This window comes from Rhinolophus sinicus, linkage group LG05, assembly GCF_036562045.2.
Source record: "Rhinolophus sinicus isolate RSC01 linkage group LG05, ASM3656204v1, whole genome shotgun sequence".
NCBI lineage: Eukaryota > Metazoa > Chordata > Mammalia > Chiroptera > Rhinolophidae > Rhinolophus > Rhinolophus sinicus.
Genome location: NC_133755.1, coordinates 112,796,137 through 112,823,549, shown reverse-complemented (window position 1 = coordinate 112,823,549; position 27,413 = coordinate 112,796,137). Strand labels below are relative to the sequence as shown.

Here is a 27,413-nt window from a genome sequence, read left to right as displayed (position 1 = left end):
GAGAAAGACATTTATTACTTTTTAGGATAAAAAAAGCTCTGGGGCCAAACTATCTCATGGAGAAATGAGATGTGTACCAGATTACCACAGACATTCTTTCATTTATTCACTACTTCAACAAATATTTGTTGGGTACCCATTATGGGGTGCCTGCTACGTTCCAGGATTCCTGGGAGATATCAGTGAGCCTGTGTTTCGTGTGTGCTTGCTTAAGATCATACTGTGATGTGATTTCTGCACATTCCAGAACCTCTGAATACTGTGAAGAACCTAAGAGTGTATGACCCTTCTACCAGCACCTTGAATGTTCGCTGGGACCATGCAGAGGGAAATCCTCGTCAGTACAAGCTCTTCTACACACAAACAGCAGGTGGTCCAGAGGAACTGGTAACTATTTCCTGTAGTGAAAAATGAATGTTTGTTTAAACGTAGTGAAATGATTTAAAAGTGGAGCTAAAGGAGTTAACCAATTTATTTTAGCACTGAAGAAGTTCATATTCATTTAATAGAACTTGACAGTGGGTAATAGATTGGAATCTTAGTGTCTGTGTGATAAGGGGATTGAGGAGGGTTAGGGCTGGGGGAAGTAACCATTCCAGGAAGTTCTAAAAGAGAAGCCTAGGGTGAGTGTAGCGGTCTAGAGAAGTCATTATAACCCTGTAACAGTTTATATGAAGGCACATCATTATATTCCAATATTGCAGAGCTTGCTTCTTGACTTGGTCTTGAATTAGTATTTTGAGTATTTTATTGTTTGAAGTATTATTTCTCTTACACGTTTTTCAAATCAAGTACTTTATATCTTATTAAATCTTTAGGTACCAATCCCTGGGAATACCAATTATGCCATTCTTAGGAATCTGCAGCCAGATACCCCATACACTGTTACAGTAGTTCCTGTTTATACTGATGGTGATGGAGGACGCACATCAGATACTGCAAGGACATGTAAGTAAGAAGGCACAAAAATCTAATTTTTTCATTAAAATTTTTGCTTTTCATTATAAAGGTCATACAGACCCATTAAAGATAATTTGGAAAATTCAGAATGATAGAATAAAAGCATACAATTACCCATAATTCACTCCCAAACACCGTCAACTGTTACTATTTTAGAGTAGGAGATAAAAAAAAAAATTATAATGACATTTGTCTTCTGAAATGATAATTTTAAGATTTATAAATGTGTATATACAATCATTAGTATTCTCTTTCACTAACAAAAATTCACTGAGCTTTGCTTTGTGCTTTATACATTTGTGGGAAACAGTGTTGTATAATGGGCTTTTTTTCCCCCCAATCTTGCATTTGTAATGGGCTTTTATAGTGTGAATTGTTGAAATTTGTTCATCACATTGCTTGATTGCACATTTCTCTGTTTTCTGAAGGAGTGCTTTTTGGCATTAAAAATCTCTGTGCTTTCATTTGCCGTTAACATCTTTAAAACCAGTTTACAGCGGTTTTACTGTTTTTTGTAGTACTGCTTAAAGGCTTTTGTGCATACTTATAAATATTTCTTTGGCTTTAGAAATATACTTGCTGATGGCTAAACAGAAGCAACTATGGATGGCTTTTTTTGCTAAAAGATTAGTGACCTAGAAAGATGTTATTGGCTAAACTAGAGTTTGGAGTTAATATGTGGGTTTAATTTGTTTTTCAAAGTCCCTATTGGGGCAGTTAATTGAGAACTGAGGATCTTATTTCTCCCTCCTTTTGCTTTTAATTTTAATCAGCGAAGACGTTCAGTAGCTATTTGTTGAATGAAGAAGGAGTGAATGAAAGAATGAATGATTGAAGCTGGCTGACTGAATTAGATGGGCTCATAGCTACTTTTACTTAGAAGACAGACATTGTAAAATTCCTCCTCTCTATCTCTCCGTTACCTATGTTGGAAAGCTGAACCTTCTTTTCCAGTTCATTTTATCTCTTATCTGTTGTCCCTTTATGGCCAACTTTATTACTACTTTTACTAGCTTGTTTTTATTGGCAATAACTTTGTTTCCATACAGACAAAGGCTATAATTGGCTAACATTGAGTAAATTTGGACTTGGAGACTTTAAATCTGCTTTTGTATGTAGATAATTAGAAGTTTAAGGAGGGCAGTATTTTACCCTTTTACAGAGTGTAAGTTCTGAAGAAGTGATAGCAAAAGCTAACATGTGTAAACAGACTTACGAAATACGTGTTGGCTTTTCCTTCCTCAGTGGTGAGAGGACTGGCAAGAGACATCCAAGTGTACAATCCGACGCCAAACAGCCTAGATGTTCGCTGGGACCCTGCCCCTGGGCCTGTGCAGCAGTATCGCATTGTGTATTCTCCTGTGGCTGGCACGAGACCCTCGGAATCTGTAAGTAATTTTGTCATCTTAGAGCTCAGCAATTGAATTTCATACATTCTACTGTTCCTCCTGCCATGGCTGCTGGCCCAGAACAATAAGCCAGTTGTTGGTGTGGCACCGAGTCTCAGAAACTTCATTTCCTGATAAATGTAAGCTCATGTTTATGTCATGTTGGGGAGCCTGTGAAAATGCAAACCACAAACATGCCAGAGTATAATGATTAAATGATTGCTTTTGATGAATTAAGGCAGGTGTATTAACTATAAGATTAGTCAGCAAAATTGAATTTGGGGAAATGCAAATTAGCCTATATGAGTTAAAAACCCCAGTAATAAATGCAAATTATTGCTAAACCTTGTTAATATGGGCTTTTGTTATAAAGTACAAATGTCTTTATTATGAATCTGTCTTAGAGTATCCCTTCACTGGCTTTTAGAAATGGCCCAATTTATCTTCAATTCATAGTACCATTCAGTTTTGTAAGTAGATTAGTAATTTAGTAATCAGAAATTACTAATTTGAATAAGGACAGTATCAGAATACCTAAAGAAAAGTAAATTTATAGATTAACCTTATTTATAAGTCTTCATAAAAATGAATAATGGTGATGGATGAAGAAAGACAAATGATGGACAATACACGTGTTCTGTAAGAATATTGATTTGCACGTCCCTGTGTATGGTAGGACATATTCAGACAACGTTGCCCTTAGCCATTGCATAAAACTGCTCTCTATTTTAATACAAAAACCTCTCCACCATCATTGTAGAAGTCTCTTCTATGTGTATTTAATATTCAGGATGTTCTTTGGGTAACTATCAGGAGCCCTGGATGTTATATTTGAGAATCTTTACAATAAACAGAAATGTGAGATAATTGAAGCTACTAAGGTCAAGTGTGAACTAACATTTTTTTGGAGAGGACATTTCTAAGGATAAATTGCATCTAATGGTGTGGGCTGGGCATATCTCATGATGAAGCACAGTAGTTGGCTTCTGGCATGTCTGGGCTCAGCCTTTTATTATCAAAGTTATTATGCTGACTAATAAAAGACTTGGTAAGCATTTGGGTTGTCAGCAGACAGAATTTGGCATTTCCTCCCCTCCAGATTGTGGTGCCAGGAAATACCCGCACGGTGCACCTGGAGCGGCTGATTCCAGACACACCCTATTCCGTGAACATCGTGGCTCTCTACTCAGACGGAGAGGGGAATCCCAGCCCCACCCAGGGCCGAACGCGTGAGGCAGAAATCCTTTCTCCACCCCCTTCCCTTGTAACTGAATTGGCAGGGCTTCTCTGAGTGAGTGACGAGGGTGAGGTGGGTGGTGAGTGAGAGGTGGTGAGAGCTTTCTCCATCTTTGCGCAGGGGAGGGGAGGCCTGGGCATGTGGTTCTTTCTGTCTGGGCTCCCCCACATTCACACTCCAGGCTAAGGCTTTGGATCCATGACTGCCTTTTGTGCTGAGTGATCTTCATTTGGTCATTTTCTCATCGAGGACCTAAGTTAAGGAGGGATTTTTTCCCCTCCTTTTTCTGCCCTTCAATGAATCTTCTCACCAAATGGGTACTTTGAAAACGTGAGGGCTGGCCTCTATTTTTCATTAAACAGGAAGTGGTTAAAATACTCCCTTTCTTTCCTTATTTGTACGTTTAGTTTGAAACCTAGCTATACATACGCCCCTGGAAGTTCAGCATGTAACTGTAGCTCTGAAATGTAGCACTTCCGACTCGTTATGTTTTCACATTAAAACCATAAAAGATGTGTATTTTATCACAAGGAGTAAGCAACCTAGTGAATGGTGAAACATTGGCAAGTCCTTTCCTTAATCTGACCTGAGTAAAATTCTTTTATACCCTCCGTCCACCCCCATATCTGTCATGCTCACAGGCAGGCAAATAACTCTATTGTATTTTATTTATTTAGTACCACGAAGTGGACCAAGAAATCTGAGAGTCTTTGGGGAGACAACCAATAGCCTGTCTGTGGCCTGGGATCATGCTGACGGGCCAGTTCAGCAATACAGGATCATTTATTCTCCCACTGTTGGTGACCCAATTGATGAATATGTGAGTCTGATTCTCATTTATTTGAGCATTTGATAATTTCCAACCTGGTTGGAGAGTGAAATTAAGCTTTCTTCTCGAAGAGGGCGATGGGATTAGAGCTGAGTCCTTGACTCCTGTGTGAAAGTTACATTCTATATGACTTCCTCTGACATGACATTGGGACCACTGGGATGTGCCTCCTATGGGCTTCCACACTACAGAGAATCAGTGTCTTTGGGGCTCATTTCTATTCCAAAGACAAATTTAAAACTACCTTAGACCATGAAATGCATATTTCTAATCATCTAATTACACCATAGGAATTAAATCTAGTGAAACATGATACCAACTGTTCTGAGCTACCTAAATTCATGTTCAAATGCTGTGACTATTTAAATCTTACGCTTTCTTTAAATCTATTTTGTTTACAAGGTCTTCCTTAAATACGCCAGTGCTAATTGATCTCTCTTTTCTCTAAATTTAACATTTTTCAGTACATATTGTTTTTGGAATATACGTACTCTAATATTAGCTTCAAACTTTTTGAGTGTCATATTATGTCTCTTTAGAACCAGATTCAAGTTTTCATGTAGCTTTCTCATAGCTTTTACTATGCATATCCATTTGTTATGGATGGAAAAACTCAGCCCTTTCTTTAAAGTTTAGTGATTAATTGATGTGATAGTTTAGTGGAAGATTACACAAAATGTTGATTTGTAAATAGTTAGGCCTGGTTTGCAACAATTTTGCCACATACGTCCTCTTTGATCATTTTCTTTCCATTATCCATATGTTATAAAATATTTAATCTACTTGAACGTGATATATTAAGCTTTAATTCAAGCCCCCATTTTATTAATCAGAAACACATGCAACTGCCACTTAGTGTTTCTGATCAAAAAGAGATAAGCCAAATTGCCACACTTAGTTTGCCAAAGCAAAGCTCATGCTTTAGTGTTTGTTCAGCCTTCCCATGTACAAACGTGCATTTTCCCTTCACTTTCTGAAAACAGTAAAGATATAATTTCTTCCCCTAAGTCACCATTTGTAATCAAGGGACTCTAACTGGAAATCACTGACGTAAGTGATTCACACTGTTTATAGAAGTAAAGCTTAGGATTGAAAGAGAGATTTAGAAATCTATCTGATTCATTTACTCTTCATGGAGGTAGTTAAATGTATTTTCCATTTCTTCTTTTTCATCTTTTCCACCTAATTAGTATCAGCCAAACTGATACTCTTGAGGGCAGAAACCCTCACCAATGTATTCCCAGTAGCTAGTACCATGCCTGGCTCGCAGTGGGTACTTGGTACATACTTGTTGAAGGAATACAGAAAAATGTAACATGGACCAATGAGAGATGAAGGGAACATACTACCAGGCACTGTGGTACTCAGTAATACATACCGAGGCGTTGTACGTGTTATTGCCTTTCAACCTCACAATTTCCTTCAGAGATGCTAAGTCATCATTCTGGTAAATGGCTAATCTGGGATTTGAGCCCAGATCCGTCTGACTCTAAAACCATTTTCCCACACTGCACACAGGCAGCGTAGACGGTTTGCTTTGCCATGAACATTGTGCAACAACAAAGAAAATACGAAGAAAACATACTGTTTATGGGAATACATACAACAATATTGTCTTTTTATCTGGAAGTCCTCTAGCCCATAGTAAATTTATAATTTAACTTCCCCAACAGACCACAGTCCCAGGCAGAAGAAACAATGTAATACTGCAGCCCCTGCAATCTGATACTCCATATAAAATTACTGTTATTGCTGTTTACGAAGATGGAGATGGCAGCCATCTAACAGGAAATGGAAGAACTGGTAAATGTCTTATCCCTTTTATAACCTTTAAATTTGGCCTTTACCAATGCATTTCAAATACCACATTAGTACTGCATTAACATTTATATTAGACGTTTAATTTCATCAAAATGATATGAAAACAGAATTCGTCTTTTAAAAAGGTCCACTAAAAGAAGAAAAAGGAGACAAAAATCTGCATATTTTGCTTTGCTTGAGGTCATTTATTTCTCCTTTGGAAAAACCATTGCTTATTCTATGAATGATACTTCAGTTTGTGTGGTATCAGCTAAGGTTGTAGCTAATAACTCAGTCAATTTAGTACCAGCAAAAACAACTCCGTCACGATAGAAACTTAAGTCATAAATAAAAAAGATGATTAGCATTTATCTTCTGTCTTTACAAATGTAGCTTTTTAAAAAAATATTTTTTTGTGTTGTACCAAGTAATTGATGAAGAATTGCCAGTTTTCCAGCTGCCCTTTCAAGCCTACATTGGTGGCAATTTCTCATGGTCTAGAGCAAAGGTTCTCCAGTTTGGTTGCTCATTGAAATCACAGGAGAAGCTTTAAAAATTACTATGCCTGGGTGCCACCCGCTGATATACGGATGTAACTGGTCTGAGGTGTGGCCTGGACCTGCTGATGTTCTAATCCAAGGTTGAGAGGCACTGCTTTAGCATAAAGGGATGCTAGGCAATAGATCTGGTTTCTGTTACAGGCAAATATTGGCATTCCTCTTTTCCACTTTATTCAGCAAAACTCCACTTAACTAATGATTTCAGGATCCTTACTATATTCAGTTGCCCAAACTCTTTTTGTGCTTAAATGATCTTGACAACAGTACAGAATTTGGGAGAGGCAACATTCGAAGCTCTTAAGAGAAAAGCAGGACTAGAGTTGTTTCAGCTCTGTCTCTCAAGGCCAGGAATGTTTATATTTACTGGCACCTGTTGTCTATAGGACTCAGTCAATGGAGACTCAGCTGAGTGATTTTAATTTAAAATCAAGATGATTTAATTTCACAACTTCCCACTTTTTACTTTCCCTTAGGTTTTAGAATATATTTTGGTACTTTTCTGGGGAAATGGCATATTTCAGAATTTTGTACTTATCAAAATATATACAAAAATCTTTCCTAAATATTGAATTTTCGAGGAAGGCCCAAAGTCATTTTTAGTTTCTCTTATGAAACAAATTTTCAAGTTGAATTCCTTATTTGTGTAATAGTACAAATTCTAACTCAGCAACTACTTAACATGCTACTTAACAGTACTGATTTTCAGGGTGTGGAGTTGGAGGCAGTACCTGTGGAGGCTTGAGGATTTATTCTTGGTTTTATGGGTGGAGAGCAGAATGGTGTTGGGAAAGAACATTGTTTCTGTCACTAGCTGGCTGTGTGGTCTTGGGCAAATCGTACCTTATTTATATGATCAGGTAGTTGGACTAGATAGTCTCTCAATTGCTTGTTGGCTCTTACAATCTGTAAACAGTCTAAAAGTGGTATGAGATTTCTTAGTTTCTGTAATTCTGCGTCATATCACATAACCATCTCTGGAAATCACCAGTTCCTGAGTCCACTTGAGTTGCAGTTTGAATTTGGAAAACTGCTAAGTTTTCTGTTGAACATTTTAATACCTTTTGTTTTCTGGATAAGGAAATTATGGAATATTAATAGATATTTTTCATGGGGTTGCACTATCAATACTTATAATCATACTCATCAAGTTCTGTGCTTTCCCTGTGTGTCAGTGAAAGGTCAGTAATGTTTGCCAATATTTATTTGCAGTGGGACTACTTCCGCCTCAGAACATACACATCTCTGATGAATGGTATACACGATTCAGGGTATCCTGGGATCCTTCACCCTCTCCAGTTCTTGGATATAAAATTGTGTATAAGCCAGTGGGTAAGGAAGTACCTTTATCATCAAGGAAATGCATTGGAGAGCTATTTGCATACGAGGGTTTCTTTGTTGCACCCCCATGATTAGATTGTCCTGATAGTTCAGTTATCACATCAAGTCCTCTCTGACCAGAGGTAATGTTCTGGAAATATCATTTTAAATAAGTGGTCTGAAGTGTCATTGTTACTGTGGGTATAGATGACATTCTCATTAATTTGCATGACTAAAATTTTGACCTGATCCATAAAATTGCACACACCCAAGGTGTTTGTGTTCAGACATCCTATGTATTATCATGATTATGAAATAATGCATATTTAATCAATGTAAAAGTCTGTGTTTTTCCCATTATGTCAAGCTATTATACCATTTTGGGCATAAGCATTTTAGTTTATTCATAAGAGGCTTACTTTCAACTTCTCGTTGGTATTTTCACCTAAATGAATATCACCTTGATTAAATTATTTGCTATCTTTGTTTCTATGTTCTGTCTATATGCTTAGCAAAATGGATGAAAAATACTCTGTACCAAGTGTACTAGGGTATCTGCCATGGACCCAGGAAGGAAGGGTGTGAACTTTCTTAAATTTTCCTAGAAATTTCTCCTAGAAAAAAATAAAGGAGAAAGGGCAAGAGAAAGGAAAGATGAGCCTGTGTAAGAAATGGAGACAAAATTGAAGGAAGAGGAGGTGTTCGTAACTGAGGACCTTTAGTCACTAAACTCACGGAATGAGGTCCAAGATAGATGTTCTTATATAATCTCTACAACACATTGAAAAATTTTAATTGAGCACCTACTTTGTGCAGAGTACTGTGCTGGCAAAGTGGGGCTTAGAGAAGGGGTTTGAGAATGTACGGTAGTTGATTATATGATTGATTTAGTCATTAAAGAAACATTGATTATACACCTGCTACTTTCTAGGTACTATGCTATGCCTTGAGAACCAGAGGGTAAAAAATCCAGTCTCTGATTACAGTTTCGTATTCACTGTATAATGCAGCATGTGCTACAGTGAGCAAGTGCATTAGGGTTTTTGGAATTAATGGTGTTCATACTATCGTTTGAGTATAAGTTAAGGCATTTCACTTTAAGAAAAATTTGAGATGAGTGGTAGCATATTTCTGTGTATTTTTGTGATTGCTATTGAAGGTTCCAGTGAGCCCATGGAAGTCTTTGTTGGAGAAGTGACATCATACACATTACACAATCTCAATCCCAGCACCACCTATGACGTGAATGTTTATGCTCAGTATGATTCTGGACTCAGTGTCCCCCTGACGGATCAAGGCACTACATGTGAGTTATGTATTTTTGCATAGTTGTAAGAAAAAGTGTAGTACAAAGTACCAGGTTAGCCTGTTCTAATTTTATTTCTTCTTAGCATATGCATGTTTTCTCAACATTAAGTAGGTTGCCCTTCTGTGTCCAGCTAAATAAATACATAAGTAATATAATTGAGTATACAAAAATGTATATGATGAGGTATGTTTAGTCCACATGAAATATTATATTTTGAATTTTGAAAGATAAAAATTATAGGAATTACAATCTCATTCATGAATGATCTGTAAAATTAAAGTTGGGATGCTATATAGTTTTTCTTGACATTTGATATTAAAGCATATATTACCTAAATATGTTGATTTAATTGAAAGTTTTTATGGAAGTGCTATAATTACTGATTCAGCCCAGATAGAGTTTGTTGTCACGAAGTACTGTAGTAATGATTTAAGGGCTTAGAAGATAGCTCTTCAGAAAAATTTTTTATTATTTTCCATGAAACATCATTGACATTTGTAGTGTTGAGAGGGACTATGTGGAATTGTTTCTCCTTGAAAATCAGTGATAGAAAGGGAGTGCTATTTTGGCTGTACCCATTTCCATGTATGTTTAATGTATATTTCTTATAAGGAAACATAGCAAGATTTTAGACTTTTTTTTCAGCCATAGTGGAAGTTTTAAAATTGTGTTATGATTAAAAGTATGCTTTTTTTTGTCCTTTATTTACAAAGTAAATCTATATCTTTCTTTCTTTGTTTTGTAGTGTATTTAAATGTGACAGATCTGAAAACTTACCAGGTTGGGTGGGATACATTCTGTGTTAGATGGTCACCTCATCGGGCAGCTACCTCCTACAGGCTAAAACTAAGCCCTGCAGATGGTACGTGTGCAAAACAAATAAACAAACAAACAAACAAACAAACAACCCCCAAAAAACTGGAGTATTATAGCAGCAACATTTTAAACTTCAATAAAGAAGATGCCATTTTGTTTATAAAATTATGTATAAAAATGTCTTTAAATGCAACCGAAGTTTTATTTTCCTTTGTTGTCATAATCAGGAACCAGAGGACAAGAAATCACAGTGCGTGGATCAGAAACCAGTCACTGCTTCACTGGCCTTACACCAGACACTGATTATGACATCACTGTTTTTGTGCAGACACCAAACCTTGAGGGACCAGGTGTCCCTGTCAAAGAACATACCAGTAAGTTTTGAGGAATCTGCAAAGTCTGTAAGGCTTCAGAGTAGAATGCTCTGGGTGTGGGAGACCTCAGTGGCTCCTGTGGAGGCACTTCTCCCTAGGGGCAGCAGTAATGATGTAATGATGTCTGGTTCTTGAAGGTTGGAGTCTGTGGCTGGTTCAGGATCTTTATCTGTAGCAAATCCATGTTGCCCCTGTTACAGAGTTGGTGTTATCTTAAGGAAAGAGCTAAAGGAGAGAGATGTGGCTTTAGCTGAGAAGGTGATATGCATCGATATTAGTGACTCTTACTCATTTGCCCTTATCTGAAGGCCTTATGTTCACCCTCTGAATCTAGGTTTTGCTTTATGCAGTTGTAGTCAATGTTGAATGACTTCCAATGATACCAAATTTGGATAAAATAGAATTCCCAGTATGTCTCTGCCAATGAGACTTTATTTGTTATCAACGATTTAAATCACTCTTAAAATTTACTTTCTGTAATATGAAATGTGCACATGTTGTGTTTTTCTAATTATGATTTTTAAATTCTAGCCCTAAAACCAACAGAAGCCCCTACAGAGCCACCCACACCTCCTCCTCCTCCCACAATTCCACCCGCCCGGGATGGTAAGTACAGCTGATTTGACAATACATTCAGCTGAGACGGATTTATAGCCTTCTCTTACTTATGAAGTTTATACAGCATTTACAATTGATATAGAACATTTCTGATGTATTATTCTTGTTGAAGAGTTTTTAGGTTAAAAGAAAAGATTACCAGTAATTTGTCCTTCTTCCCATACCAGGCACAATTTGGTGTGAATAAAATCTGTGATAAACTACTCTAGCTGTTTAGTTGGAACTCTGTTTCCTCAATTTTGCGGATTAATGCAAAGTGATACCTTACACAGTCCCTGGTGGGCATTTCTTTCTGTGGGCTGCTGGCATCAGTAGGCGCTGTGAACCTTTTTGGCTGTATCTGCAAGCTAGCTGGCCCCTGGGCCTTTGGCTGTGGAATTCTTGGCTTCTGGCCTGAGAAGTGCCTTCAATTACACAAAACTAAAACACTTCTATTTGCTGAAGTTGGAGACATAATTGTCACTTGCAGTGAACTGGTGAAAAGACATACTGGGTTATTAAGGCTGGTCTCTCAGTAATTTGGGGCAATTCTCTGTGCCTTATCAAATTAAGTTTAATCTAATTAACTACTGGTTTGTTCTTTTCCCACATTCTGTTTCCAGTGTGTAACTAAAAGCATTTAGATTTTAAAAGTATTTTTCTTTTATCTTAGAAGGCTGTCGAAAAATTAAAAGTATATTATTACAGAGTAAAATAATAAAGGGTTTTTAAAAATTAGACTGCTGAAAGAAATGTAGCAAATAATCTTGGCTTAAAAACATGTTGAGTTTTTTTTTTAAATAGACTTTATTTTTTTTAGAACAGTTTTAGTTCCATAGCAAAATTGAGATATTAGAGTGTTTCCATATATATCCCACACCCTCACATGCACAGCTTCCCCCAGTTTTAACATCCCCTATCAGAGTGGCACATTTGTTACAACACGTGAGCCTATGCTGATATATCATTATCACCCAAAGTCCACAGTTTACATTCTGGTTTCCGCCTAGTGTTGTACATTCCACAGGATAAGTTTTTATATACTAAAATCTTGTTAAAGTTTTCCTTGTAGAATTTTTTTCAGCCTCCCAGTTTGAAGATTCAAATTAAAGATATTGATTTTATTCAATCCCTTTGTTCCCGCCATAGGATTCCTAATTGGCCTAATTTAAAACGAAAAGACACCTTTTTTGCACCAAATATTTGATAATTATATACAACTTCTCCAAATCCACTGATAGCTGTTCTTAAGTTCTGAATGTCATTGCTTTACCTTTGATTTCCTCCCCATTTATTATTTGAAGCTACTCAGAAAGTTCCATGAGGAAAGAGCATACATTTACATATGGAATTAAGCAGATGAAGTAATTCCAGAGTGAAAATTGAGGACCAGTTAGACTGGTGCCTCTCACACTTTATTGCTCATAGGAATCAACTGGGCATCTTGTTATTGCTGATTCTGATTTAGGAACTCTGGGCTAGGGCCCAGGATTCTGCGTTTCTAAGAAGGGGATGCTATGCTGCTGAACCACATTTTGAGTAGCAAGGTGTTGGACTGCATTTCTGTTAAGTAATTTTACTTGAATGAAGGAAGTCATGAGATTTTGGGTTTCCTCTGTTTTTTTGTTTTTTTTTTTCTTCCTAGTATGCAAAGGGGCCAAGGCAGATATTGTATTCTTGACTGATGCTTCCTGGAGTATCGGGGATGATAATTTTAACAAAGTTGTAAAGTTTATCTTCAATACTGTGGGAGCCTTTGATGAAGTCAATCCTGCTGGAATTCAGGTGAGTGTCGTTTTATCGGTGGCTGTTCACTTGTCATGTCTTGCTGTTTCCTTCAAATTCCTCTTTTTAAGTAGAAAGACTTTTCGGTACAAATTACGTTTTGACTCTTATTTGCTATTTTCATTACACATGTATTTTTGGGAAGGAGTTGGGCATCACTGATAAATAAACATAAGACTAAATATTCCTCTCAGTACTCTCTTTGGCTAGAAGATATTCCTGTTGGAGAATTTAGGGGATTCTGATGCCTACTTCCAGCTTAAAACTCTGACAATGGTACATTTCCATCTAAGGTCATCTAACGTTCTGGAAATTAAATGCATTGTGAATGTCACACTCTGTTCAGTCAGAGGATTCAGTGATGAATGGTGACTGGGGTGGGTGTGTGGAACCCTGCTGACCCCTCTGTCATGGCATTGCAGGTATTACCTTGACCAGAAGAACGGCCATTATTGACTCAAAGGGTATTTCATTTGTTTCCCTAAAATAACTGCCAACGATCTTGTGGAATTACTCCAAAAGAATTTGTTTTATTACAGTAGGAACCTAGAGAAGTTTATCTTCCTATGAGGGGCCTCAAAAAAAACTCATCATTTAGCCGTAACTATCTATAAAACTGAGAATCTCCTCCACTAATCTTAATGTACGTGTGAACTGAGCACTCAGGTCCAGTCGCTTGAAACTATTTTTGGGGGGGTCTTCCTAGACCCCTCCAAGACCCTGATTAGCTATTATTAGCTATTTCTTGCCTTCTGCAACCTTGAAGGCCCACTTCCAATCCCAGCTTTTCTAGAGCGGTTTCTTTGATGGCTTTAGGCATTCCTTGCTCCTGAAGGATTTTTATCTGTATTACTGTTACAGCAAGTATCACTGTATATTGTCATCATTTGTGCAATTCTCTTTTGTCTAAACCATTGACTCCTTAAGGCAAGACTGTATTGTGTTAGTATTCTTTTGAATTCTCTTTGTTCCTTCCTCATTCCTTTTGGTGAATTTTCTTTATTTTGGCAGCTTGTAATTTTTCACTGTGGCATCTTAGACACATTATGAAAATAAGAGATTTTGACATAAATCACAAATAATTTCATAAACAAATCATGTCTTCTTTTATGGAAGAGTGCTTTATGGAATATACTAAATTTCAAAATCCCAAATAACCTTGTGGATGTTGTTCTAACCTAAGAAGAGTAAAAAATCAGGCTAGTTATATTCTCAATTTGATATCAACCACTAAGTCATGTTTTCATCCTTTTAGAAATTTAAGATGTCTATTAAAAAACAAAAATTGCTATCGTATTTTATTAATGTAGATGAGCCAGCTACTTTGTATAAATGATTACTAGTCCTTAAAACAATGCTAGAAAGTATAGTTATTTCCATTTTACTGATGAGGAGACCAAAGCCCAGAAATACTGTGTTTCCCATGAAAATAAGACCTAGCCGGACAATCAGCTCTAATGCGTCTTTTGGAGCAAAAATTAATCTAAGACTCGGTCTTATATTATATTATGTTAGATAAGACCGGGTCTTATAGTAAAATAAGAGCAGGTCTTATATTAATTTTTGCTCCAAAAGGCTCATTAGAGCTGATTGTCCAGCTCGGTCTTATTTTTGGGGAAACACGGTATTGGGAAATTGCCCAATGTCACAGGGCTATTAATTGGCAGAGCTCAGATTTCAGTCCAATTAATCTTGACTACAAAGTCTGTACTGTTTCCACTAAATCACACTCCCACTAAATCTGTGATGAGTGCTGATTATCACACATGCGACATTTTTATATTACCCTAAAGAATGGATGTAGTTGGTGAGAAGGAGCAATTGACTGAGAACCAAATGTTTAGTCAACATTTGAGTTCAAGATGGTGTGTTCTCATTTCTAATTCTGGACACTAACTGTTTCCCAGTTTTACCTATCCCTTCCTATATTCTAGAGAACGGTACCATATGCGTACCATGTATTTACATTGTAATGTCAATTATTGTCAATTTCATTAAAGGTTAGAAATTAGAGAATTTAATGAGAACTTAATTTAGTCAGTGTTATGATACTAGCTATAAAGAGCTTATACTATTCTGTCAGGTCTGAGATGCTTCTTTTTCCCATTCTGCAGCTAGAGGACTCATGGAAAAGTTGAAATATAAAAAGAGATGACTTACCTTCACTGCCAAACCACATTTTCTTTCAGGTCTCATTTGTGCAGTACAGTGATGAGGTCAAGTCTGAGTTCAAGCTGAACACGTACAATGACAAGGCCCTAGCCCTTGGGGCCCTCCAGAATATTAGGTACAGAGGAGGAAACACAAGAACAGGTACAGTTAATCGGAGTACACGTAGACCTTCACTCTCCCAAGCATTTGGAGTGGTAGAACTGAGTGTACCATCTCACTCTAATATTCAAATGCTTATCAGTTGGGTGTGACTAACAGCATTTGGATAATTTGCACTGAGGTGATACTAAAATATTCCATACTCTATAGGTAAGGCTCTCACATTTATCAAGGAAAAGGTCTTGACCTGGGAGAGTGGCATGAGGAAGAATGTCCCCAAGGTGCTGGTTGTGGTCACAGATGGTCGGTCACAGGACGAGGTCAAGAAGGCAGCTTTCGTCATCCAGCAGTCAGGTAAGCCCAAGCATGAATTTGATGTCTAGTGATTGTACTCATTATTTTAACAGTTTTAAATGTTCAGGAATGATTGCAAAACACCCCAAATTACTGATTTCATTTTCTTGTTCCTGTATAATCTGTACTCTCTACCCTCGTAATGTTAGTTTATATTTAATTACGGAATGGTTGGTAATTGCTCAAAAATACTATGGTGTAGTCTTTGTATAAGATATGACCCAGGGGCTGTCAAAGAGCAAATTAAATTTCCCCTCGGTGGCTGGAAGGCCACAGAATGCAATGATGGATGATCCCAGAGCTGGCTTCCTGCCATAGCAGAAGTGAGTCTTGATGCTGGTTCCTATGTAAGGAGAGACATAGGGAGGCTTTTACTTGAGCACAGCCTTGCAGATGCAGGCCCTAAGCAGACTGCTGGAAGGTACACTGCAAAGGAGGAGTAGCCAGGCCTCAGGGAGACGTCTCTAGGGGAGATCTTGGCCACCAAATGTCCTGAAAGCTGCAGGCAACACTGCCCTTTGGATTAGTTATTTAGAATTATTGGAGATGAAACTCGGTCTTTCCAGTACTTGCATTACTCCCCACCCCTCACGCCCAGCCAAGGTCCAAGGTGTACATATTCTAGGGAGAATTCTATGCAATGCATTATCTATTGTAGTATTGTGGAGTACTTTGTTCCAGGGAATTGCACTGATCTTTTAATAAATCATTGCCATTATGTTATGTACTTTGAGCAGATTTCCCTGTATTTTGTGCTCCTAGCTGATTGAAGTTTGGGATTATGAATGCTTACTCCTCAAGTTACCATATTTATATATAACTAATTCCTTATACAGTTTATTTTTTTACAGTCAAATTAAACTTTTGGAGTGAAAACTTTATTTGTATTAACCTAAATAAATGAAAGTTTATTGCCAGTAGGAGTTGTAGATTCCATTTTAAAAGTGAGCAAAATGCTGCCTTTGAGCCTGAGTTTGTTGAAAAAATCAGAATCAAATTTTAAAATGAGCCCATTCTTGGTTTCTGAGTCACATCAGCCTAAAATGTAAATGGTGCCTAAGAGAGATGCTGAATTCCTGGGTATATTAGGACTGTGGATCTCTGTCAGGAAATGTGCGCCATGGTAACTAAGTCTTTCTGCTATTAAAATGTTTGAATTGTTAGGATTTTATTCTAGCAAATCCAATTAACTGAATTTTATAAGCCAGAGAGTAGGATGACCTGGAAAAAGTACAGATTCATGAAAGAGAGTTTACATCAATTAAAAGGACTTGCTGCATATGCCGAGAAAATGCGGCATCATTGCTGACAAGATTTCATTTTGAGTTGTTTAAACAGTGAAAGACAGAAGGGCTGTGTTGTGGAATTCATTCTGTGACGCTGCTCTGCAGGGTTCAGCGTCTTCGTCGTTGGTGTAGCTGATGTTGAGTACAACGAGCTTGCCAACATAGCCAGCAAACCCAGTGAGCGGCACGTGTTTATTGTGGATGACTTCGAATCTTTCGAGAAGATCGAGGACAACCTCATTACATTTGTTTGTGAAACTGCCACGTCAAGTAAGTCATGATCCACATGGATCTACAGTCTCACTTGTTGTGAAAAAAAAACTTAGTAGGTCATTCCCTCTCCTTATGGGATCAAGTCTGTGCATAAATAGATCCTGGGAAATCACTTGAGGACCTGATGAATCATTGTTCCTATTGAGATCACGCTAAGTGTGTGCTTGTCAGAAGTCCATTTTTAGCCTTGTTGAAGATGTAATATATTCCTTGTATGGAAATAAAGTGTTTTAGTGTGTCCTTTTCCCACCATCCTGATGCCTGTGACATTCGAGTAAATTAATGTTCAGCCTAGGAATGCATTTATAGAAACATTTCTGTGAGATGAAGGTTTTCCCTATTAGTAATCAATTGGTATTTGTTCTGTCAACATCTGTGCTTCAGGGAGCAATGAAAAAACTGACTTGTGCATGTGTGCGCCATAGAAATTCATTGGTTCTCATTTGTTTTTTGGGGTGTAAATTTTTCTTGTTATAACAAGATCTCAAGTTCAACTTTTAAAATACAGTGAAGGACAAAAGATTGGTTATTTGTCAATTTATCCTCTTACCCATCCTTTAGCACCGATTCTTGGGGTATTAAATTTGGGAGACAGTTATGTGGCTAGTCTAGACTCCCCATCCTAAGCATGGCTATGCTTTACAAGTGTTCTATTTTCACCTTTTAAACATTATATTAAAGACTCAGAACTCTGGTGAGAGGTGGCAGTAGTAGACAAATGTCAGTGGTTTACTCTGAAAACTGACCTGAAAGCTCAGCACTGGTGAAAGTGGGTAGGGAACTACAGTTATAGTTCCTTCCATCCCAGCTGGTCCTGAAAGCCCTCTTTGGTTTCCTGGGCTTTCGGGTACACTGTCACTGACTGTCACTGTTACATGAAGTTTGGTAGGTAGTCTGAGGCTTGGGGGCTTGGTAGAAAAGAGGGTTGACTAGGGACAAACGTCTCCTGCTTTTACATAAATCTAAAATTCCCTGGGTGAAAAGTTCTTTATTAAAGAATATCTGAATTTTTTTTTCACTTTAATTCTTTTTTATTGTTCTTCAGAACACTGTAAAATTCCAATTGGGCTGGAGAATATTCAGAAAACACTGTTTGTAGTGGTCAATAGTTTAATTTCTCCTATATGCAAGAAGTTTTTATAAATGTATGAACAATTTCATTACTTGATATACATACAGTGCTGCTTTCTGTACATGTACAATGTTTGCATATCATGCTGGTGAATCATACTTAAAGAACATTGTATATTACAGGTTGTCCTCTCATTTATTTGGATGGCTACACCTCACCAGGTAAGCATTTATACCCTTGGGCTAATTTATTTCAGGATTTAAACAATAAAATAATTGAAATAGCCTAGTTGCAACATTTTCTTTTCTTTTCTGATGTAAAGGTTTTAAGATGCTTGAAGCATACAACCTGACAGAAAAGAATTTTGCATCTGTACAAGGAGTCTCTTTGGAGTCAGGGTCTTTTCCCAGCTACGCATCGTACAGGCTTCAGAAGAATGCCTTTGTAAATCAGCCTACAGTGTAAGTGTACCAACAAAAGCTTCTGTTTCTTATAATGGGCCAGACTCTCTTCTGAGGCTCTCAGAATCTTTGCTGCCTTCTCAGAATCCTAGAATTTCAGAATTGTCAGAAGATTCCTTATGTATGGCTTTGCTTAATTTCCTTCAATATACTTGGATTAAGTATCTTCAATCAGGTCACACATGAGACTAGGACTCAAGCCTTGGCCTTTTCAGAACTAAGAACCTCAACTGATTCTGCAATATTATGGCTACTGACCCTTTTGAATTTAAGGCTAAGATCGTAGTTATACTTTTTCTAAGGGAGGTTGTTTGCACAGGAAGGCAGCTTGTTATTTTGAACATTTCTCCCCCCTGGTGCAGAGGACTGGATGAAATAAGTGCAAAATGAGAGCAGCATTCTTTTCAGTGCTTCAGACCTTCAGAAGGTGAAAGACCGCAGCAGTTTTGCTTGTCCATGTTCAGACAGGCAGTGGGTTAGATTGCTCTGGCAGTCTGTTGGGTAGCTGCAGATTTCGTTGTTTTACTTCATGAAAGTTTGCACCTGGTATGATAACCAAAACATGTACTTCTTATTCATTAGAATGAAAACATTTTAGTCTTGAGAAATATGTGTTTGGCAACTTGTGGAGAGAAAAGAACAAGAAGAAATAAAGCTTTCAGTAACTTAGGACAGGGTCAGAAAATGCTGTCTGAAATTTGAAATGCTTCGGGAAAGCTGACGGAAAATTCAGACTAAAACAAAAATGAATTTATTTTAAGGACGCAGAGATCATATTGTTGTAGTTTGACCACACTGTAAGTTCCTAACTCTTTTATGGTTAACCACGTTGGTTCGCAGTTTTAGGTTTTTCAGTGAACCTTAATACCCAGTGTTTAATCCTCACTTGTCTCAAGATACGATACCTACATTTTAACTAACAACAGCCTATAGTCTGCTCAAGAGTCAGAATTTATGGCTGAAAGAAGCATAAATGCAATTATTTTTTTCATAAGCATTCATTGAGGAAGAAGGAGAAAAATGGACAAGGTTAGACATGAATTAATATGAAGGTATTATTTTTAATATGGTATATTATGAAGATAGTAGTGTTTTTTAACATGAAGAAAACATCACAGCAGCTTGCCCAGAACATATGTTTTAAGAAGCAAGGCAGCATTGCATTCCAGAAGTACCAGTGGCATGGTACAAGGACATGAAATCTCAAGAGAAATTCTGTGCCCTATGTCAAAATTCGTGAACAAATAGCTCCTAAGAGTTGATTATCAGGGCCTTTTTCCTACCTTCAGATAAAGTGTTATTAAGTGGTCTCAGACAGAAAACCATCAATTCTGCTTCAAAGATACTCCCTGAATAATTGACTCAAACCTGGAAGAACACATGGAACCACATTTTTTTGTCTTACAGACTTAGAGCCAAGAAACATTTCCTTTTAATTGAATCATATCCCTTTATCACCTCTAAACGTTTGCACATGTACATGCCCTTAACATTTATTACTGGTTTTATTTTTGGGAACATGTGAGCTTCTGGAGATTATTTGATTTATTTTATTTCAAGGGAGGAATTTGGAAGTGTAAAAGCTATTAGAGATACAGAGGGAGAAATTAAAACCATCTTATTTATGATCTCATACCCCTGACATTGGAAATTAAGTATATTTAGTAAGATTTATTTTCTTTAAATTAGATCCATAGATATAATGTTTATCACTCTAAAGTTATAATATAGTTTTATAATCATTTGTGTGTCTAGAAAACATTAGTTATTAACAGTAGGATAAAAGACCATTTGGCAATTTTCCAGACTTTGTGACTTTATCAGATATAAATATTCTATTACTACTTACATAATTGGCCTTTAGTGTTCTTTTGATGTTTTTCGTGAAATTTTCCTTTCTTTTATGGAAGCAGTTTATTATAAATGACTTCTAATACTGCCCATAATGAGATTCTGGTCCAAAGATTTAAAATACTCTCTATTTCTTGTGAGAAATCCTTATTAAGTAATTAATTTACTTATTTTGTATTAACTAACAGAGATCTACACCCAAATGGACTCCCTCCTTCGTACACGATTATATTATTATTCAGACTTCTCCCAGAAACTCCCAGTGACCCTTTTGCAATTTGGCAAATTACAGACAGAGACTACAAACCACAAGTTGGAGTGATAGCAGACCGTAAGGATTTTTATCTTATTTTAAGGCACAAACATACATATTTTTTATTGTGTTTTCTATTTCCTTCTCTTTTCTCTTTAAGAGCCTTCTAAATATATATACGTACATACATACATATATATGTATGTATTTACTTGATATATGCTTTTATGTTTAAAGTTTTAAAAATATAACATATTAGTAAATATTCTAATTACATTTTATCTCAACTGAAATTATTGTATTTTTTAGAAACCTCTCCAACAAGAATTATATGTTAATACTTTCAATATAAGATATACCATGCATATGATTTAATAGCAACTGTGTGTTGATTACAGCTTCTAGCAAGACATTATCATTCTTTAACAAGGATACAAGAGGTGAAGTGCAGACTGTTGCATTTGACACAGAAGAAGTGAAGACATTATTTTATGGAAGTTTTCATAAGGTAAAAAATAAGCTTATCTGGTTATTTATAGAAAAAAGAATATGACAAAACTTTAAATTAATTTATTTTATTATTTATTAAAATGTCATGTGAAATTGGTAGAAACATAGGCTATGTCTTTTGAAAAACAAACTATTTACTTCCTCATGACTATTTTGTAACATAAGGAAAATAGTCAGTAATATCGTAATAACTATGTATAGTTTCAAGAAGGTACTAAATTTATTGGGGGGATCACTTTGTAATTTATATAAATGTCTAACCACTATACTGTATGCCTGAGACTAATCTAATATTGAATGTCAACTGTAATTGAAAAAAATGTATAATAATCTAGAAAAACTAGATTAAAAACAAAATCTTAGAGAATTTCATTAACCCAAATAAGAAAATTTAAAATAAAACAATAATTTTATTAATCAAGAGAGAACTATTTTTAACATTTTGATATACTTTGAATGCTAATATCTTTTCAAAATTTGAGTTATGTAGCATATACTATATTGTATGCCTATTTTTTCTACCTACCATTTATTGTGAACCCTTACATGATTTTGTTTCAAAAGCTTAATTTTTGTGGATTGTATTTTAATTGATAGTACTATTTTATAGAGACAAGTAAGCTTGCTTGTTTATTATAAAGTTACAAATATCCCAGTCTAAAACTTATCATCTACCAAAATAATTGTTTATGAGATTAATTTTCACATGAACATACATGAATTCTCTGAAAAATCTTATTAAAAGTTCTAGGATGCATTCTGAGGGTATTGTCTATTTTTGTTGATTTTAATTTTTTGTATGTCAACATTCAAGGCTAATAAAGAGTTTCTATCAGGTTTTTAAAAGACAATGAATTGACAAATAAAAATATTGAAATTTGGAACATTAGAAATTAAGAGAGCAATGTAGGTTAGCAATGGACTTTTTAATGATATTTCTTTATTGATTAAGTTAAAGGAGAAATATCACTTATTGCACAAGTGATCTAAAATTTTTCCAAGATGGCACTAAGAAAGTTAGTCCCCATACATAGAAGACAAATATTTCTAGTTCACTCTGATTCTCAAATGAAAATGGAAGGACTTTTCTGCATTTGAGTAGGGTTAGCTGTATTTCTTGCTGATTCTCTTCCTGAGAATCTTGGTTTCTTTCTGGAATGTGTTTCTTATTCATTAATCAGATTCTTGCTAAGGATAGCCAGGAACTCTTCTCATGGAGCTCAAAGAGGCTGCAATGTACACATTAGTAAGTAGCAAAGGAACAATGAAGGAAAAACAAAGATTGTTAATTATAATCGCATATCCACTTAATAGTTTATAGATGTTTATGGTGAAGGGTGATAAAATAAATACCTCATTGGGAAAGCAAATTCTAATTTGACAAATATTAGCTTCAATCGCTCCTTATCCAATGTTGAATCTGGCAAAATTCATATGGACTTTTTTGGCTCCTTAATACACCTATTAAACTTACATTTGAATAAATTACTCTAAAAGACTACTTCATTTTTCCTTCCATACCCACTGAAGATACTAGAAATTTAGTTTTCTGTTAGCCAACTGATAACCATTTGGGACTATTATTTTTTTAATTTTCAAACTTTCATCAAATGCTTCATTTTACTTGAGCAAAAAAAAAAAAGGCAGTGTTTTGCAGAGGTCTATGGTGACAGTCATTAATTATTGTGAATCAAGATATTTTTTGACATTTCCTCCCTTATTTGCTTTTATAGAGAGGTATGTATATTCTTAGCTTTTATACAGTGCCTCTTCTTTATCCTTTTCTCAAGCTCTGTTCTCTCCTCAAATTCTCTACCTTTTTTTTTAAACCATGACATGTTTCTTTTATTAGTTTCTCCTCTACTTTTTTATTGTATTCTTTCCCCCCTCCATTCTTCCATCCCATTCTTTTCACACACTCTCATTTATACCATCAATTAAAGTACCAACTTCAATCACTATTGGCTATTTGTATTCTTTATTGATCCAAGGATACAAACACTCATCTTTCATTTTCCATGTAATTTGGTAACTGAAATCCTTCAATCTTTTGGGTAATGAGTAATACTCGGATAGCAGGAAATTAGGGAAAATGACATGTAGGGAGCTCTTGGAAGAGAGGGGATAAGCTAAAAGAGTTTAAGGAAGGAATGGCAGATAGCTGTTGCTTTTTGAGAATTTGCTTGAAAAGCTTTTTGTGTCTCCAGTCTATTGATGGATGACATAGATCCAAGTGAGAAGTTTCTATTAAGAGAAAAAAGGAGAATAGATGAAAAATGAAGCTTTAGGGAAGGACAGAACTTGGGATGGGAGCTGAGTTGACAATGTTCCATTTCTTTCTACTCGTCTGTGACCAACAATGTTTCACAGTTGGGAAATAGTCCCTAAATATGTGGGACATAGGTCTACAGATGAAGAGCCCACTCTAAAATGTAATTATGTATGTATTTAAAATACAGTAAAACATATGGAAGAAATTGTAGCAAAATGTGTTTTTAGCATGTGCTTCTTTATGGTTGGCAATTAGTGACTAGTGTATTTGGAATAATTTTGTTACAAATTAAAAGTTTTGAGTTTGAAATAATTTTTCTGGATATTGATTTTTCAAATATTTTGTAATATTTGCCTCTGAGATTGTTTATACAAGAGCTAACAAATAAGTTTTAGTTCTTACTAGATAATACATATCTTAGGGATGCTTGTATGATGGTCTTCTTGAATTCAGTATTAGATGATTGTGCTGGGGGAGTATAAAGTTTATTGTTAGCAAGCTATGATCACTTTTATAGAAATACAACATATTATTCATATTAATCATTTATAGATACACTAAATTAATGTTTTGGTGGTCATTTTCTGAGAAAAACACTTACTGTTTAAAAATTTCTGTAGACATTGTCCTTATGCTATTGATGCAAAGTATTTAAGGGAATTTCTGTTCCTTTTAACTTGGAGTCAAACTTTTCAGAATAATCATGAAGTGCTTACTTGACTATTTGTGCTGTGACAAATGGAAAATATCAACATAACTATAAACTCAAAGATTACCCACAACCATTCTTCACATTGTTGAAATTCAGATGTTTTATTATCTGTACTAATAAATTTCTTAAGATTCTGAATGTGCTCAATATCAGATAAAAAAACAACAACAAATCAACACAAGATTCTTTACTTGTAAGGAAACTGAATCTTGAATCTACTGATTTCCAGAGCTGAGTCTCTTTAGAAGATATGAGCTAGTTCTTAACTATGTTAGTTAGGTATCTACATGATGTGCAAGTTCTTTTGACTGAAATTAGGAAATAAATTAAAATTTAATTTAGCAAAATCAGTGCAAGACATTTGAGGCTCCTTTGTACTGACTATAATAATATATTAATGGTTTATTAACTTTTATTTGAATTAGCTCTTAATAGTTTACAGAGTCCCCTCATCTACTACTTATTTCTGGACATCTCAGTAAGAGTACATGGTAGGAATAAGAAATCAGGCATGTACATGTGGATGAAGAAAACTGAGACCCGGAGAGGTTAAGTGGGTCATTTGATTGGAAATGGCTAATAAATGACACGAATGTTTTGCAGCTTGATCTTGGATTTTTAGTCTAAAACTCTAGATTTGGAATGAGAATAGCTTAAATAATACATTTTAAAACCCCTGATCTGAAATATGCAGAAGTCAGACAATTTTTTGGTGGTAGATAATTTATAATGGAAACATATGATCTTTGTAGGTTCATATTGTTGTGACCTCAAAAAGTGTTAAGATTTACATCGACTGCTATGAAATTATAGAAAAAGACATCAAAGAAGCTGGAAATATTACAACCGATGGTTATGAAATTCTTGGAAAACTACTTAAAGGGGAGAGGAAATCAGCCACAGTAAGTAACACATTTTTATTTTTCTTGGTTCCTTGTGTTAAGATTGAAACAGCGTTTTAAAAATAATCTGTTCGTTTTTTTCTCAGTGAGTTTTAAATTGTTAAATTCCTTGGTCAAATTGAAACATTGGAAAAGTTACATTGAGAGAATATGCTACTGACAGGATATAATAGTGCATTTTATTGCTAAAAACAAAATAAGATGTCAAGGCATCGGAGAACATCATGTGGTCATCTTGAAACAGGACTAAATGGGAGAATACAATACAAATCGTTGCCAAGATAATCAGTGAGATCTTAATTCATGTTTTTGTTCAAAGATAGTGACTTAATACAAATTTGGGCAGTCAGGATATGAAGCGTTTGTGGACACTGGCTCTGACCATCACTAGAGCCCACACGCTCTCACGGAGGAGTCATCATCCGTCTGTCTCACAGGCAAGATCAATGTAGTAGGGCAGCCAACTGACTGTATTACTCACAGATTTCACTGGCTCATGCTTGAGGTGGGAGCATGCCAACCCTATTTACAAGGCTATCTAGTAATACAATTTTAAATCGAGGGTTTTCACTGTAACAGGCTAATTAAGTTCATATTAAATGTCAATCAATAATAATATTGTTCTAAAAGCAAGTCTGCCATCTTTTACTTCTATGATTTTTTAAAATTACATTTATTTAACTTAGCTTTTCTCCCATAGACAGAATTTTCTTCTCCTACATGCCAAAGTGAAATTTTTGTTCCACAATGTAAAAATAATAAACGCAAATTTAATGTAATTGTGATTAAAATCCAGACCTTTTATTTAATGGATTTGATATTTAAACAGAACAACTATATATTGGGGTTATAAAAGAATTGCTCTAGCTAAACAATCTTTTTCTTTTTTTGAAAAGAGGTTTAATTTTAAAATGTAGAAAGATAGAAAGTACATACAATTGGCCCTCCTTATCTACGGATTTTGCATTTGCAGATTCAACCACCCATGGATCAAAAATAATAGAAAAAAAATTCCAGAAAGTTGATCTCTACCCAATACGGTATATCAACTATTTACATAGCATTTACATTGAACTAGGTATTAGTAATCAAAAGATGATTTAAAGTATACAAGAATTTGGGCATAGGTTATATGTAACTATTGTCATTTTATGTAAGGGACTTGAGCATCTGTGGTATCTGCAGGGGATCCTGGAATTGATTCCCAGGGATACCAAAGGATGATTGTACTATATTGAAATAGTTAAGCTGAAGGTAATCATAAAAAGTATTAGTCAGCCCCTAGGTAAGAATTTATAAAAAGAGGAGCATCAATTTTAGAATAAGTAAGGAATTAGTTTGTTGTTGTTATTTTTCTACAAGGGTAGACTCTTAAGAGTTGATTTAAATGTGTGTAGTCTTCAAACTCTTAATGAAATAAATTTTTAAATAAAGAAAATGTAAAAAACCCAAAAAAACAAAACTCAATCAAACATTTCATTTTAGCCAAGGAAGTGAATCAGAAGTGGGAATTTCAGGTATGCCTTTACTTTATTGTCTTTTTCTCCTAGGCATAGGTTTTCATGTTCTTTCCTTATGAAGTAAGGATCACATTGTTCTCAAGGGCTTGTACCCTTGAGACAGGCTTTGTGAAAGGTTGGCAAAGGATAAAATGCAGAAACATTAATTTGAATGTTTCTCATGCATCTTTCACTGATGTTGCTGTTGGTTGTTTGCAGTTCCAAATCCAGAATTTTGATATCGTCTGCAGTCCGGTGTGGACCAGTAGAGACAGATGCTGTGATATTCCCTCTAAGGTAAGTACAATGGAATGGAATCCTGTCTGGGTTTTACTAGTCCCCAAGGAATAAGGGAAGCGGATGTGGATGGTCTGGGAGAGGAATTAGCACTTAGCAACTGCGTCTCCAGGATGCATGATTATGTGTGAGCGCTGCAGCTACCACAGCTAAGGCCAGCCACCCTTCCCTTGGAAGTCAGGAATGCACAAGACACATCTGGAAGTTCTCTTTAAGGGCCAGCGTGGTTACGCATAGACAGAAAAGTCCTGTTGAGTCAGCATGTTTGGTAAACCCACTGATTGTAAATCCTTCCTATTGTTTGTAAAGTCTCAGCATTTTACACAACAAGCCATCACATCTCTGGATATCTAAGGTTTATGGTAGCAATAGTCAAATTTGTTTTTGAGATGATGGCTCTCCCCCATAGTATCTGTGCAAGTGGTGGT

General features: G+C 35.8%; 1 protein-coding gene across 4 annotated transcripts in view; it reads left to right on the top strand.

Annotated features, from left to right (window-relative positions):
* Positions 1 to 27,413, top strand: part of COL12A1 (collagen type XII alpha 1 chain) — a 113,497-nt gene that overhangs the window by 64,895 nt on the left and 21,189 nt on the right. For all 4 annotated transcript variants that reach the window (XM_074333209.1, XM_074333207.1, XM_074333210.1 and 1 more), the window contains 21 exons: positions 248 to 387; positions 819 to 948; positions 2,206 to 2,348; positions 3,448 to 3,577; positions 4,263 to 4,405; positions 6,088 to 6,217; positions 7,984 to 8,103; positions 9,251 to 9,397; positions 10,146 to 10,262; positions 10,444 to 10,590; positions 11,122 to 11,196; positions 12,833 to 12,972; positions 15,162 to 15,285; positions 15,454 to 15,597; positions 16,989 to 17,153; positions 18,411 to 18,449; positions 18,551 to 18,689; positions 20,729 to 20,871; positions 21,192 to 21,301; positions 25,040 to 25,189; positions 26,908 to 26,985. In XM_074333209.1, the coding sequence (XP_074189310.1) occupies positions 248 to 387; positions 819 to 948; positions 2,206 to 2,348; positions 3,448 to 3,577; positions 4,263 to 4,405; positions 6,088 to 6,217; positions 7,984 to 8,103; positions 9,251 to 9,397; positions 10,146 to 10,262; positions 10,444 to 10,590; positions 11,122 to 11,196; positions 12,833 to 12,972; positions 15,162 to 15,285; positions 15,454 to 15,597; positions 16,989 to 17,153; positions 18,411 to 18,449; positions 18,551 to 18,689; positions 20,729 to 20,871; positions 21,192 to 21,301; positions 25,040 to 25,189; positions 26,908 to 26,985 (2,654 nt within the window). The remainder of the gene's footprint in view (positions 1 to 247; positions 388 to 818; positions 949 to 2,205; positions 2,349 to 3,447; positions 3,578 to 4,262; positions 4,406 to 6,087; positions 6,218 to 7,983; positions 8,104 to 9,250; positions 9,398 to 10,145; positions 10,263 to 10,443; positions 10,591 to 11,121; positions 11,197 to 12,832; positions 12,973 to 15,161; positions 15,286 to 15,453; positions 15,598 to 16,988; positions 17,154 to 18,410; positions 18,450 to 18,550; positions 18,690 to 20,728; positions 20,872 to 21,191; positions 21,302 to 25,039; positions 25,190 to 26,907; positions 26,986 to 27,413) is intronic.